Source organism: Lolium rigidum, unplaced genomic scaffold (genome assembly GCF_022539505.1).
Source record: "Lolium rigidum isolate FL_2022 unplaced genomic scaffold, APGP_CSIRO_Lrig_0.1 contig_24363_1, whole genome shotgun sequence".
Classification (NCBI taxonomy): domain Eukaryota; kingdom Viridiplantae; phylum Streptophyta; class Magnoliopsida; order Poales; family Poaceae; genus Lolium; species Lolium rigidum.
This window is the reverse complement of record NW_025900026.1, coordinates 92,060-106,478: the sequence shown is the minus strand read 5'-3', so window position 1 is coordinate 106,478 and position 14,419 is coordinate 92,060. Positions and strand designations below refer to the sequence as shown.

Below are 14,419 nucleotides of genomic sequence, written 5' to 3'. Positions count from 1 at the left end.
GATGCCGGCGAGTCGTCCTCACGTTAGCTCCACCCCTTCCACGTCCGCTCACCACTTCTTTAATCCTCATCACCGATCCCCGATCGATTTCTTTATCGCCGCCGCCGATCATTACCTTATCATCCATCCATCTCACCTGCCCGGTGGTTGCGCCGATCGGGACAGAACGAACGAACGAACGGAAGCTGCCGCCTCGTTTGACCAACCGTTCTTTACTCCGAAACTCGTACCACGAGCGATCGCGGGATGCCCACGCTTTCCATGGAAAATGGAGGTCAGGTCAGGGGAAGAGAATAATTCGGCACCAGATGGGGTCCTTCTTGCCGTGATGCTGGACTTGAGGGGTTGCCCTCCACGACAAGCCAAGCCAGCCCAGCCCCCGATGGAGGAACGGCTGGAGGTCCTGTAATGGCGGCGCTTTCTTGATCGATCGGCCGCGCGGCGGAAATGGAGGGCTCTTGGGTCGTCGTCGGCCAGACGGGCGGCGAGGGGCGGGTCGGCGCGACCAACATCGGGAGGCTGCGGCAGGGGAAGGCGGCGCGGGGCGGCGCCGGCGGCGTCACCTCGTGGGACCTCAGGGTCTTCGCCGGGGTGGTCGGCTTCATGGGCTGCCTCCTGCTCGTCGCCTCCCTCCTCATGTCCGCGGTCCACCAGGTGCAGTTCAGGAACGGCGCCATCTCTGTCAACTTCAGGGGCCTCCAGGTATGTTTGCTCTGCTCCCGGTCGAATTCAGAACAGCCTCGTTTGATCAAGAATTCAAGATCACCTTTCCTATCTGATCGCCTCTGTCGGTTTTCTTTCGCGTCTGAATTTGATTCTGTTCTCTGATTGTACGATAGCTGTACCCATTTGAATCTTCTTGCATACTGAAACATTTTTGATCTCTGCACCTCATGTCGTGAATTCTCTGGACCTGATAAATCCATTTTTGTGAACGAAGGAGGTCAAGCAGAATTTAGTAAGGAAAGAACAAGCAGAGCAGATAATGCATGAAAGACTTATACAGATGGCAACTTTAGCCACCACAAAGGTTTGATTCTGTCATCAGTACCAGTTACTCTCTGCAACTGTATATCTTTCACTTTTACTGATGCTGCACTTCTCCAATTCCTGCCAGTGCAGAACGAGTCAGATAGTGATAATTTCGCATTATGGGAAGAACCCTACCAACAGGCGCGCAAATGGAAGCCCTGTGCCGCCAAACACAGTTTGGCAGACGATGGTTAGACTTTACTCAACCCTGTGCAGATTGTTGCTGTGCCTTTTTTACTTGCTTCCTTACACTGGATTTGATCAATCTTATAGAGCCCGGCGAGAACAACAATGGCTACATTCTGATCAGTGCAAACGGTGGATTGAATCAACAGCGTGTGGCCGTAAGGATCCATTTTTAAAATCCCCATAAAGATCAGTTCAATTTTGATATTTACCAGTTCCTAAATGAGCTCCATTCTTCCTCCAGGTGTGTAACGCAGTTGTCGTTGCAGCTCTGCTTAATGCCACACTAGTTCTCCCCCGGTTTCTTTACAGCAGCGTGTGGAAGGACAAAAGGTTAGAAATTCGAACTATTATGTTGGGAAATAGTAGTCGCTCATCAATTTGTAGAGACAAAAATTGTGCAGTGGCTGTATTTGACTTTCTTTTCCATTAAATGAAGTTTGACAGTTTTTGTTTGGTATGTGTGCCATCTCTCCTTTTCATCCAGTCAGTTCGGTGACATCTACCAGGAAGACTACTTTGTGAACTACATGAAGAGTGACGTGCGCATTGTGAAAGATTTGCCGCCCCATCTACAGTCTGTAGATTTCGAGGCAATCGGTAGCCAAGTTAGTGCCCGAACCATGTTCTGAAACTTCAGATGCCTCTGTTTCTTCAGGGTTTCTTATTTGTTCCACTCGTGCCCCTTTATCTCAGATCACTGATAATGACATCACGAAAGAGGCTGATCCGTCTGAATTCATCAAAACTGCACTTCCCGTTCTTCGGAAGAACCATGTCGTTCATTTCCTCGGGTTCGGTAACCGGCTCGGCTTCGACTCGGTACCAGTCCATCTGCAGGTAACAAGTTCATCTCCGTTTGAGATTATTTTCAGATGAACAATGTACAATGAACACCGGCCGCCTCCATCCACACGCCCTGTTTCATCATAAGATGTTTGTTTGCATTTGCAGAGGCTGCGGTGCAGATGCAACTTCCACGCGCTGAAGTTCACCCCTGAAATCCAGAAGCTGGGGTCTCTGCTGGTCCAGCGGCTGCGAGGAGTGAGCGAGATGCAGACGGAGATGGACAAGCAGATCTTCGGAGGCAACATGATTGACACGGCGTCCCGGGAGGAGCACACCGATGACGCCGGCGGGCCGAGCAGGTACCTCGCTCTGCACATGAGGTTCGAGGTGGACATGGTCGCCTACTCCCTCTGCGAGTTCGGCGGCGGAGAAGAGGAGAGGAGGGAGCTGCACGCGTTCAGGGAGACCCACTTCCCGGCCCTCGCCGCGCGCCTTCGGAACACGTAAGCAACCACGCCATTGCTGCGTGCGACACTGATCAGTGATCACCTGTTTGTAGCATGCTGTTTTTGCTGCATCTTCCAAGAACTGTAGTGGTTCCTGACATAACCTTTTGTGGTGCTTGTGTGTCGCCAGCACGGTGTCGCCGGAGGAGCTGAGGAGCCAGGGGAGGTGCCCGCTGACGCCTGAAGAAGCCGGGCTCATTCTGTCCGCGCTCGGCTACGACCACCGGACGTTCATGTACGTTGCCGGGTCTCAGATATACGGCGGTGCGACACGGCTTCGCCCTCTGACGCGGCTGTACCCGAATCTGGTGACCAAGGAGGACATCCTCTCCTCCGACGAGCTCGCTCCATTAAAGAACTTCTCTTCCCGGGTATGGATGGAAGCACTTTTCTTCCGTGACAGTTTCTGAATTTGAGTTTTCAACCTGACGAGACTGACCTGCCATCGCAGCTCGCGGCGCTGGACTTCATAGCGTGCGCCTCGTCGGACGTGTTCGCCGTGACGGACTCCGGCAGCCAGCTGTCGTCGCTCGTGTCGGGGTACCGCGTGTACCACGGCAGGGGCCGGGCGCCGACGCTGCACCCGAACCGGAAGCGCTACGCGCAGATCCTGTCGGAGGAAGGCGGCATCGAGTGGAGCGGCTTCCGGAAGAGGGTGATGACCATGGTGGAGGAGTACAAGCGGGTGCGCGCCCGGCCGAGGGGCCGCACCGTCTACCGCCAGCCCAGGACGCCCGGGTGCATGTGCAGGGCCGGCGGCGACGGCAGCGTCGACTTCTGAGTTTCTCTGTCACGGTGTTGAAGCCTGCAGTTGTTTGTTTCGTTCTTATGTGCATAAAACTTGTTTATATTGGAGATCAATGGAATTTAGATAGCTATATATATAGGATACAGTAGTCCAATTCATGAGATTTTAGAGTACTCACAGTACAGAATTAGATTGAATTTTTTGAGTAATACTAGTATGCTTGTAACAGAGGCCGTTTGTAAAGAAGAGATGTAGAAATGAGACGTGTGTATCTGGTGAGTCACCTCTTTTGATGATTTTGATTTGGAACTTAAGCTGTTATGTTAGGGGATACTTCTAAATCAATTAATTTTGTTTTTTATTGAATTGTAATATTTGAGTATCACTTTGAAGTTTGATAGAGTTAGGTTCGCATTAGCATGTCTAATGTGCGGCACAGGATTTGACAAATCCAACATTTATACGAAACTCTCGAAATAAAGCATTCTTTTCAATTTTTAGCTAGATCTGACCATTTTGGTGCCACTAATACGGTGTACTATCGGGTATCTAGTACGCCTTAGGCATGGTTAGGCATGGTAGCACAAGGTGATTCTCCGGCGAAATCTGTTTTGCTACATTTGCTCTTTGGTTTTGCTAAAAGCTTGCGATGTCTGCGGCGAAATCTGTTTTGGTAGCACTTTTTTTTTTCTCTGGTGATGTCTCCGATGAAGTCAATTTTCAGCAAAACCTGCTTTGGTAGCACTTTTTTTTTTCTCCGGTAATGTCTCCGACGAAGTCAATGTGTGATAGCAGGTGCAACTTGGCGGTCCATGTACCGCCCATCATTGTTGCTGCCAAGGTAGTCGGTTTTGAACTTCTTGAAGCAGTTGGACGCCGTATGACCGGCCGATTCCCTCCTCCATCGCAACCATTGTTGCCGTCACGGTACTGTCCTCCACGATTGTCACCCTGTCGCGGATGATAGCCACCACTCGGATTGTATCTGGCACAATTGGAGGGGCCTCCACCCACTCCAGAATTGTAACCCTGACCAGCCAGTTTGTTGAAGTAGCCCGGCCTGGCCTGTGCACGTGGATCAGGCGATAATCGCACTGGCACCGCGGGGGCAATGGCACCGCCGCCACCGAATCGGCGGCGAGCGGCAGCTATGGTTTCCCCTAGTCGCCGCGTGTCGGAGCGGCGCGGGGTCAGTTATTTTCACTACACCAGTTATCCAGACCTTAGAGCATCTCCAACAGACGCGCTATATAGGCCGCGCGGCATAAAAACGACCGATATAGCGCGCGCGGGAGGGAATGTGGCGCTCCAGCAGGCGCGGTAAACGGCGCGGCGCTGTAAAAATTTTTGGGCGCGCGGCGTTTTGCACAAACCGGAGCGGCATATCTGGCGCGTCGGCTACAGCGCGCGGCAAAGCTCGTCCAAGCGCGAAAAAAACCCCCGCGCTGAAACTTCCTCTTCCGCGTTGCCGCCCGAGCGCCCAATCCGTCGTCTCCGCGCGCCGCCGGCGAAATCCCGACGATGGACGACCCCTCCGGCAACCCACCGACCCCTCCCTACTCTGTCCCACCCTCCGCCGCCGCCACTTCCGCCGTACCACCGCCAAACCCTAGCGGCGGCGCCGACGGTGGCAACGCAACGGCTGCTGCGCGCGCGCTCTTCGTCCCGCCGCGCGGGGCACTGCACGCAGGCGCTGCCGTCGCGCAGATGGCCACGCAAGCCGCCGGCACCGCCCGGCCCGTGCCGAGGAGGGGAAAGGCGCCGTCGAGCAAACGGCCGCACATCGGTCCCGCCTCCGTCGCGCCGCCGAAGAAAGCGAAGGCGCCCGTCCCCCGCCGGCCGCAGCCTCCTCCTCCTCCGACGAACCAGGCGCCTCCTCCGACGACGACGACGACGAACCAGCCGCCGCCTCCGTCCGGCAACCGCGCGGGCGCACATACGGTGCATGATGAAATGCCCGAGAGGTAAAAAAAACACTACTTTTCGTCCAAATTGTAGTTTAGATGCATACCTAGCCGGGAAGTGATGAATTTCATTGCAATGTAGAGTCGATGATGCGGCATTCATGGACACAATGAATGTTGGATCCTCGTTCATGCATGATGAAGCCGCCGATGGAGAGGAGGAATATGAGGATGTAGATGAGGAAGGAGAAGGGTTGATTGAACCTCGCCCTCCCGGTCGATCCGCCAACTACACCATAGCGGAGGACAAGTTGCTTTGCAAGACGTGGTTGACAATTGGAATGGATCCAACTACCGGCATGCACGCCTAGCGGAGGAGGAGAGGAAGATTTTCTTGATGGATACTTCCCATATGGATGAGAGGCAAAAGGAGTACATCAACCTTCTTCGCGATGAAGTGTTGGCCAAAAAGAGATTGTTGGTAGCCAACATGAACACTTCCACTACCGGCATGTTTGGAGGAGGCATGTTTGAAGGAGGCATGCCGACGTTTGGAGGAGGCATGTTTGAAGGAGGCATGCCGACGTTTGGAGGAGGCATGGGAGGCATGGCCGGCATGGGAAGCATGCCCATGCCCACCATGGGAGGCATGGCCGGCATGGGAAGCATGCCCATGGCCGGCATGGGAGGCATGGCCGGCATGGGAGGCTATGGAGGCATGGCCGGCATGGGAGGACCAAGCTATGGAGGAGTGTTTGGAGGGACCATGGGAGGCTCGGTGAGTGGTGTCTATGGGAGTATGGGAGCACCACCGGGAGGCTTCGTGTCTTCCATGAATGCTACTATTCCTCCTTCAACCCAAGATGACGAGGAAGAAGAAGAAGAAGGTGTTGATTTGGAAAATGCGGAAGTATGATATGCATTTGTGATATGTGTTTCACTTTGTCCATTTGAACCATATGTCGTGTGTCATTGTTGAACTACGTCATTTTGTGTGTCGTTCTTGAACTATGTGATGTATGTTGCACTTTGTGTCCATTTAAATTATGGTACATCATTTGTTTTATGAATTATGTGTGATTATTTGATCTTTGTGATTGCAAACTAGTCTACAAAACTGTTTTCCGCGCCCGCGCGTGCTGTATTTTGCCGCGCCCGGCGGAGGACGATTTTTTCCGCCCGCGCACGCGCTGCATAGTAGCGCGTCCGGCGGGGGAAAATACGGCCCAGCGCGCGCTACCTGTTTACAGCGCGCGGAATCTGAGGTTTAGCGCGCCACGATAGCGCGCCTGTTGGAGATGCTCTTAATAGAATCTGTGCAATTACAAAAGGGAGGAGAAAGTCTTGATATGAGGAGTTGAGGACTATCAACAACTGGTATTTGTAAGTTGATTGAGCCGTAGTTTCTCCTTATAATAATATACACATACACATCAAAATCAGTCTGCACTTACAGTAAAATAATCAGTCTGCATAACTACATCCACATTCACGTAGTGAGTTTGTGACAAGTGCGCTGCTGTTGGCCTTGTACGGGTGCGCAACTCGCTGGAAGCAAGCCACCAAAACCCTAATCGCTGACCTGCACACTGTCGTAGCCTCCCCAGTCCCCACAACGATCCGGAGGCATGGCGACAAGATCGAGCCCTTCCTTTTTTGACTCTTGTACTCTCGTGTACATGTGTGGTGTGGCCTCCCAAACCTAAAAGGCCAAAAGCGTGAGGTCCCCTTGGCCGGCCGGTAACTAACCCCAGTGAGATCTATGTCTAGCAAGCTTAACAACCTCGCATTCCCCTCCACTAACCATCGTTCTGCGTCTCCTTTTGCTATTTTAGCAATATCTTTGCTACTACGCCATACTTGTAAAGCAAGCTTGCATGAGCACCATCGTTCGTACGCTGATGTTTTTCAATCTCGATCTCACCTTTTGTTTAGCATTACCAATATCTTTGCTACTACGCCATACCAGTGAAAAACTGCCTGCGGATTCTGATCAGTGATGCTCTGAATGTCACACCCATGTCTTATGTTTGCGTAATTGCATCTACATGAACTTACTTTGTTAGTATGGCTATGTTATATTTATTCAACATTGTTTATTTTATGTGTGTTTTATCAAACTCGTTTTATCTACTCTCTCCGATTTATATTACTTGTCGCTAATATGTATGTATTTAAAACTAAAATGTGTCTACATCTATATTGGCAATAATTAATATGGTTTGGAGGGATTATTATTTTTGATTGTATGGTTTTCTGACCTACACATATCCGATTAATTTTGTTTATACCTCGAGTTCGCTCCATTTTTTTTGTTTCGAATCTATGGTCATTTATATCCATATTCAAATCAGCAATTGATTATTATCTGATCTGCTCCGAATCCGTCGAAAAATATGGTATATGATATGGTAAAGCCAAAATCAAACCCGATCCAGTTACATCCCTATCGGCAAACAATTAACTACGAACTTTTTCTGTCCCTACCAACACAACAAAAACCCCAAGCGACCCGAGAAAAATGTTTTGAAATCAACTATTCGATGGAAGAAAATTTTTGTGCATGATTTTGGTCTAGTATTCTTTCTAGTGAAGCTCTAAGAGCAAGTACAATAAGGTTTAGTCAACAGACTATAAAGATTTAAATATTGTATTTATGCTTAGTTAGTGGAAAGAGAAGAGGAGAGAAGGTAAGTTGGCTCTCGCAAGAGCCAGCTCTATCACGTACTCCTAAACACTTTGCGGAAATGAAATGTGGGCCAAGTAATGATAAAATACCACATCTCTATGACTAACTATTGTACTCTCTCCGTTCACAATTACTACGCGTTCTAGGTTTAGTCAAAGTTAAGCTTTGACTAAATATTTACAAACAATATCAACATCTATGATTCAAAATCTATTGTGCTAGTAAAATTGACATAGAGTATACTTCCATATTATATGTATTTGGTATGATAAATATTATATTTTTTTATTATTATATTATTGGTTAAACTTTGTGAAGTACTCTCTCTGTTCGAGATTATAAGGCTAGAGGGTTACTGCATGCACCAATAATTTTACACTCACTAGTAAGCGGGCACGTGCAATGCACGTTTTGATTATCATTAATAAAATTTCTTAACAACCACTTCACAATGATTTTTTTGAGGTAGTGATTGTCGTGTTTGTCCTAGCAACAATGCAACGTCACCTACAATCTTCAGTTCCCAACTCATGAAAATCCCCACAACACTTCCGTAGATGGTTCACATCTCTGGAAGTCCCAACACCACTATACATGCAAGGAACTTCTCAACAAATACGAATGAAGCCAAATAAAAGAGCTCAAAATTATATTACTCGTTTCTCCATCTATGTTTAAAATGTTCTGCCACAAAAATGTTCAATGCTTAATTAAGATATAATTTCCAAAACAAATATAATCACTAAGCTAAAAAAATGAGTCGATCTACTTGACCTGGAGGATTGATTGAGCTCTTAAACTTGATGGAAACCAGAAGTCCCAAAATAGAGTGCCATATCTACCACACAAAGAAAAAGAAAAAAAAACTAATCAAAAGATACTCTTCACATTGTTATCTACCTCGCTAGTGTTGCTCATCTCACTCACAAATAGTACTAAAAACAACATACTTTTGCCCAAATCTCTTCTAGGCAAGGATGATAAGAATGTGACACCTCCTTGTCACTCTAATAGTGAAGCTTCTTCTATATTCTATTGGCGTATAATTCGTTCAAATCCTCTTAACCTGCACGAATTGGCATATGCGTTCAATCAAGATCTCCAAATCTATCCTATCACGTCAAACAAAGTCCTCGCGAATAGAATCAAGTAGATTATTGAACAATTCCATCTCATAGGTGTACATGATCCGAACAAGATATCACAATTACTTCTCGTACAAATTGATGCTTCGTTACCTCTTAAATATACATCAAGCACACCATCATTCTGCTAAATATATGGGAACAACATACGCAGCTAGGAGACTATATGCCTCATTCTCTTACTGAAACAATAGCTCTCTGTATTCCGGTAATCAGCTAATGGCACATATGATTTTATATGCATGAACTATCATTATACTTAAATTGCATGCACTATATATGGTTGCTGAATCAAAGAAAACATGATGCTTCAAATGCTCTGATCAAACTAACAGTGAAGAAACAATTTGCATGCCTCAAATGCTAGTTCGAGCGGTAAGCAGCGTGGTTGTGCAAGCAACTCTCCGAGGTTCGAAAATTGCAGTCGTGTTTTTACTGTTTAAAAACACGACTGCAATTTTCGAACCTCGGAGAGTTGCCTCACTCTTCTACCTATGAAAATATGGCTCTAGTTTCCTTCACCGTTGTCATGTTTTTCATTAAGACGTCTTACCCAATGTCGTAGCTTTGGCAGGGCAATACATACCTCCACCTAAAATGTGCATGAAGATGGAATGTGGCCTATTCACTTCGACAACTGGTCATGTTGCAATTTTATAGTCCAAGGCCTTGCTTCTCAAAATGAATGGTATAACGATGTGTATTGGTGGTTGCGGACATACCTTGATTACACCGCAATATAATGTGCATCGGCCTCCACTTTCAAGAACGGTGATGTGTTCCCCGCCAGACACGAGCAACATGACACTATAGCACAATTGTAATATTCAAGATATGAGACAACCAGACAAACTGCAGGCAACCAGAATTCATAGGATCGTTATGTGACGTGCATACCTTGAAAAGTTCCAATTTCTACGAATCGCATCAAATGCATCTTGCTTGACTAATTGAAATTTCACGGGCCTGTAGGGCAGACATATGGCTTATATTAGCTGATTGCCGCTATTTTTATAGCAGCAATTATGAAGTTGATGTTCGAGTATCTTCTCAATCAAACGCTTAAAAACTATATTCATTGGTAAACTAATGGAAAATGGATAGGAAAAAAAACCAATTCAGCACCGCAAGAAATGTGGCATAGTTTTTCTATTCTTTGTACAACATCAACATGGAAACTCAAACTCATACAAACAAACTTTACATTGCAAAGATAACTGTAGAAGTTCAAGCTCGTGTTTTTTTTCTTCTGAAACCATTGCAGCCAGATGTGAAAAACTTGACCCAAAAACACTCACCATTAATTAGTTATGCTGGCAATTCCTTGGGATAAGGAATCAGAGGGCACCGTTGTGCACGTCCAGGACGCCCTAGAAGAAACAGAAAAGGGTGAATCAGAAAAAGGATATACTTACCTTGGAGGATGGTGTTGTGCACGCTCGGAATACCGGGAAGACCTGGATCTCCACGCACGTCGTCGAGGGCATTGAAGAGCCATCCAGGGCGTCCTCGTACACTACTGGCAGGGAATACCTTGTCGTGCATGCTATCGAAGGCTCGAGGCCACACACGGTGTCCAGGGCGCCGCCACAAACGTTGTTGAAGGCGCCGTCACGCAAGCCATGGACGGCTTCGCCCTAGAAGCCTTAGGCGTCGTGCACTCCATAGAGAACTCCGCGTCCAAGCCGATGGCGGGGCGAGTTGAGCGAGCTGGCAATTAATCTCCAGCTCCCGTCATCTGAGTATCGGTTGTTGTCGTCTAAAAGATAAATTAGGCAAGAGGTAGACTTGGGGAGAAAATTATGCTGCAGGATTTTTGGAGTGGTTGACATGCATATGTGGCAGTTAATTTGCAACGTGATTTTAGGATCTATTTGTGGGCGTGGTTGATGGTTGGAGGATGTGGGAGAACAGCGAAACGTGGACCGTGTGATGCACGTGAATAAACGGTGGAGATTCAATTTTCCAACGGCACTTTTTGCCTTTATAAGTAATAGTAGATGAGAGAAGAGAGAGGAATAAGTGAACATGCATTATTGGGAGAGAAAAGGACAATAAATAGGATAGATCTTATAATTGTAACAAATTTAAAAAGATCTCTGGCCTTATAATCTCAAACGGTGGGAGTATGATTTTGTCTAAACTCAGAACACCAACTAAATAAAAACAGAGAAAATATATACTAGTTATAAGTTCGCTATAGATGGCAGGGCATATTTCTTATTGTCAACGGTGGGTTGTACTATAGTAAACTTGCTCTGAATATTTTGTCCATGATTTTGGTCTGGGTATAAGCAATGTAAGCCAGCCTTTTGAAATTAAATGGCGGGAACCCAACTGTTTGTCCGGGCAAAACATGTGCCAACAATTAAGACTAGTCACAATGCATAGTATCATATAGAAGTATCATGCGTATGATACTACTAGATGTTACTATCTCCACAATGCATGGTATCATATAATAGTATCATAGTCTTCATATATTAATTGTTTTGTAGAATCTCAATAAAAATATATGTACAAGATTTACTTGGCATTAATTTTTCTAGTAGTATGTGCTATGATACGATGATCTACCTATGATACTAGTACCCTCTCTCTCATCCTTAATTGCACTGCCACATCAGCATTTTGCATGCATGGAATGCATGATACTACCTATGATACTCCCATTGTGGCTAGTCTAAGTAGGAACTGTTGGTGTTCCTGCCAAGTGCCAACGCAATGAAGACCCCAAAGCAACACGAGAAAAAGGCTGTGAAATCAACTGTTTCCGGCAAGGAAAATTGTTTACAAATATTGTACAAAGCTGCCGTGTTGTGAGTGAGGTGCATGGTGTACTCGAGCGAATGCATGTGTTGGTGGCTGACTTCCCTCAAAAAAAAAAAATGTGTTGGTGGCTGACATGATCACGATGAGTTCACTTGGCATCATGGCATCATGCATCGTCGGCACCGTGAGGCGCACGGGCAGCCGGCCGGATGTCCTTGAGCACCCCCACCACCTGCTGCATCGTCGGCCTCTTGTCGGGCGCGTGCGCCGTGCACAGGTACCCGACGCGCAGGCACTCGACCATCTCCCGCTCCGTCTCCGCCTCCGGCCCGGCCGCCGCGTCGCCGTGCACCCTGGGGTCGACGATGTCGAGCGCCTTGCCGTCGCGCACGATGCCGCGCGCCCAGCTGACGGACGCCTCGTCCCACCGCGCCTGCCCCGTCATCAGCTCCAGCACCAGCACGCCGAACCCGTACACGTCCCCCTCCGCCGTGGCGTCCTCGCCGCCGCCGCCGCCGAGGTGCCCGAAGTCGGAGATCCGGGGCTCCAGGTCGTCGCCGAGCAGGACGTTCGTTGGGACCAGGTGGCCGTGCACGACGGCGCGGCCCGACCCCGCCCACCCCTGGTGCAGGAACGCCAGCCCCCGGGCCACGCCCAGCGCGATGCGGTGCCGGGTCGGCCAGTCCGATATGGAGCGCTTGTCCTCCGCCGTCTCCCAGATGTCGCCGCTGCCGCCGGCGTCGTCCATGTCCGGCCGCCCCGCCGGCAGCTCGTGCAGCCACCGGTGCAGGTCGCCCTTCTCCATGTACTCGTACAGCAGCAGCTTCTCCCTCCCTGCAGTAAATGAACCGGCTTTGAATTTCAAAAGCTGCGGCGCGCGGCTCCGGCAGTCGGCAGAGACTTGAATGCATGGCGAAAGCTCATCTGACTTTGGTCGTTGCACCTAACCTAACTGCTCCAACTAGAAAAGAACCCAAGAATGAGCTAGTACCTGCGATGCAGTAGCCAAGGAGCGGCAGTATGTTGGGGTGCCGGAACCGCGCGAGCTCCCGGAACGCGGCGGCCGCGGCAGCCGGGTCGTCGTCGTCCTCCTCGACTCCTGCCATGCCGCCCTCCACGACGCGCACGACGACGTGCAGGTCGCCGGGTAGAACGGCGCGGTACGCGGCGCCGCTGCGGCCGCCGCGCTCCGCGAGCTGGGACTCGCGCCCGAACCCGGACGTGGCCGCGGCGAGGTCGGCAAGCGTCAGCTCCATGAGTGGCCGCTCGAAGAGCACCACCGGCGCGGCAGAAGCCCCCTTTGCCGCTGCGGCCGGCACAGCAACTTCTTCTTCTTCCTCCTTCTCACCGCCCCACTGCGCATTCTTCTCTTCCGCCTCCTTGCCTCCGTTCTTCCTCTTCCTGCACCTCACTACCCCGCACGCCACGGATCCGACCAAGCAAAGCAGAACGATCAATGACGCCACGCCGCACACCAGCGCCACGGCGACCACACCCAGATGCTTCTTTCCTTTCGTTTCCGTCTCCGTGCTCTTCGCCTTCCTCGCCGGATCCTTCTTTGTACTTGGTCCTCGTGGCGGCGGCGGCGACGGTGGAGGCGCCCTAAGCGGCGCAGGCGCAGCAGAGTCCTTGGAGAACACTAACGAGGCATTGCCAGCGTGCACGAACGCCGAGGCTCCGAACTTCTTCACCGCACTGGCGTTCACCGCGCCAGTCATGTTGTTGTACGACACGTTCAAGAAACGCACCCCACCGAGCGGCGGCAGGTCGCCGGGGAACCTCCCCTGCATGGCGTTCCCGGAGAGGTCGAGCCGGCTGAGCCGCGCTAGCCGCCTCAGCCCCAGCGGCACCGCCCGGATCCTGTTCGCCGACAAATCGAGCGCGTCGAGCCCCGCGAGGCCGTCCAGCCCGGCCACGCCGGTGAAGCGGTTGCCGGACACGTTGAGGGACCGGAGCCGCGGGCTCGGCTCCACCCGCAGCGTGCCGCCGAGCTGGTTCCCGGATACGTCCACGGAGAGGAGCGACGGCGCGCGCCAGAACGCGCCGGGGATGGCGCCCCGGAGCGCGTTCCCGGAGAGGTCGAGCGCGGCGAGTGCGGACAGGTTCGCGAGCGTCGCCCAGGCCACGGCGCCCGTCAGGTTCCGGGACGGGAGGCGGAGCTCCTGGACAGGCGTGCATGCCGAGACGCTCTGCGGCTGGAAGTTGCGCACGTGCCGGAACGCGGCGGCGACGATGGCCGCGTCGTCGCCGGGGCAGGAAGAGGAGGCAGAGTCGGAAGGAATGGAGGCGGAAAGGACCAGCAGCAGTAGGAGGACGAGGAGGGGGTGGAGTGGCATTGCTGAGGAGCAGTGGAAGTGTACCTAGTACGTGTGTCGGGGAGTCATTACTTATTTGAAGGAGATTTGGACATTGACGGAGGAAGAAGATGAAGAATGGAACAGTGCGCCGTGCAGTGCAGGGGAGTTGCTCAGTTGATGTGGGTGGGAAGTGTGTGAGCTGGTTTAATAGCGACTGGTAGTGTCAGTCAGTGTGAGCTTGAAACATGGGGGTCGAGGAGTTGTTGGTTTCCCCATCTCATCGTGGACTTGGAAGAGTGGAGTCGGGTGGAGAGAGTGAGCGAGATGGTTGATCTGGTACGCCGGTTCCCC

At 50.5% G+C, this 14,419-nt stretch overlaps 1 protein-coding gene and 1 pseudogene across 1 annotated transcript; one reads left to right on the top strand and one right to left on the bottom strand.

The window, feature by feature from the left end:
• The first annotated feature begins 246 nt into the window (after positions 1–246).
• LOC124680686 lies at positions 247–3,499 on the top strand (annotated as a pseudogene).
• Positions 3,500–11,937: 8,438 nt separating this feature from the next.
• Positions 11,938–14,107, bottom strand: LOC124680684 (calmodulin-binding receptor kinase CaMRLK-like). Its single transcript, XM_047215745.1, has 2 exons — positions 12,763–14,107; positions 11,938–12,605 (listed from the first exon to the last, which is right to left on the bottom strand). The coding sequence occupies exons 1-2, from the start codon at positions 14,105–14,107 to the stop codon at positions 11,938–11,940; spliced, it is 2,013 nt and encodes a 670-aa protein (XP_047071701.1).
• Between the last annotated feature and the right edge of the window lie 312 nt (positions 14,108–14,419).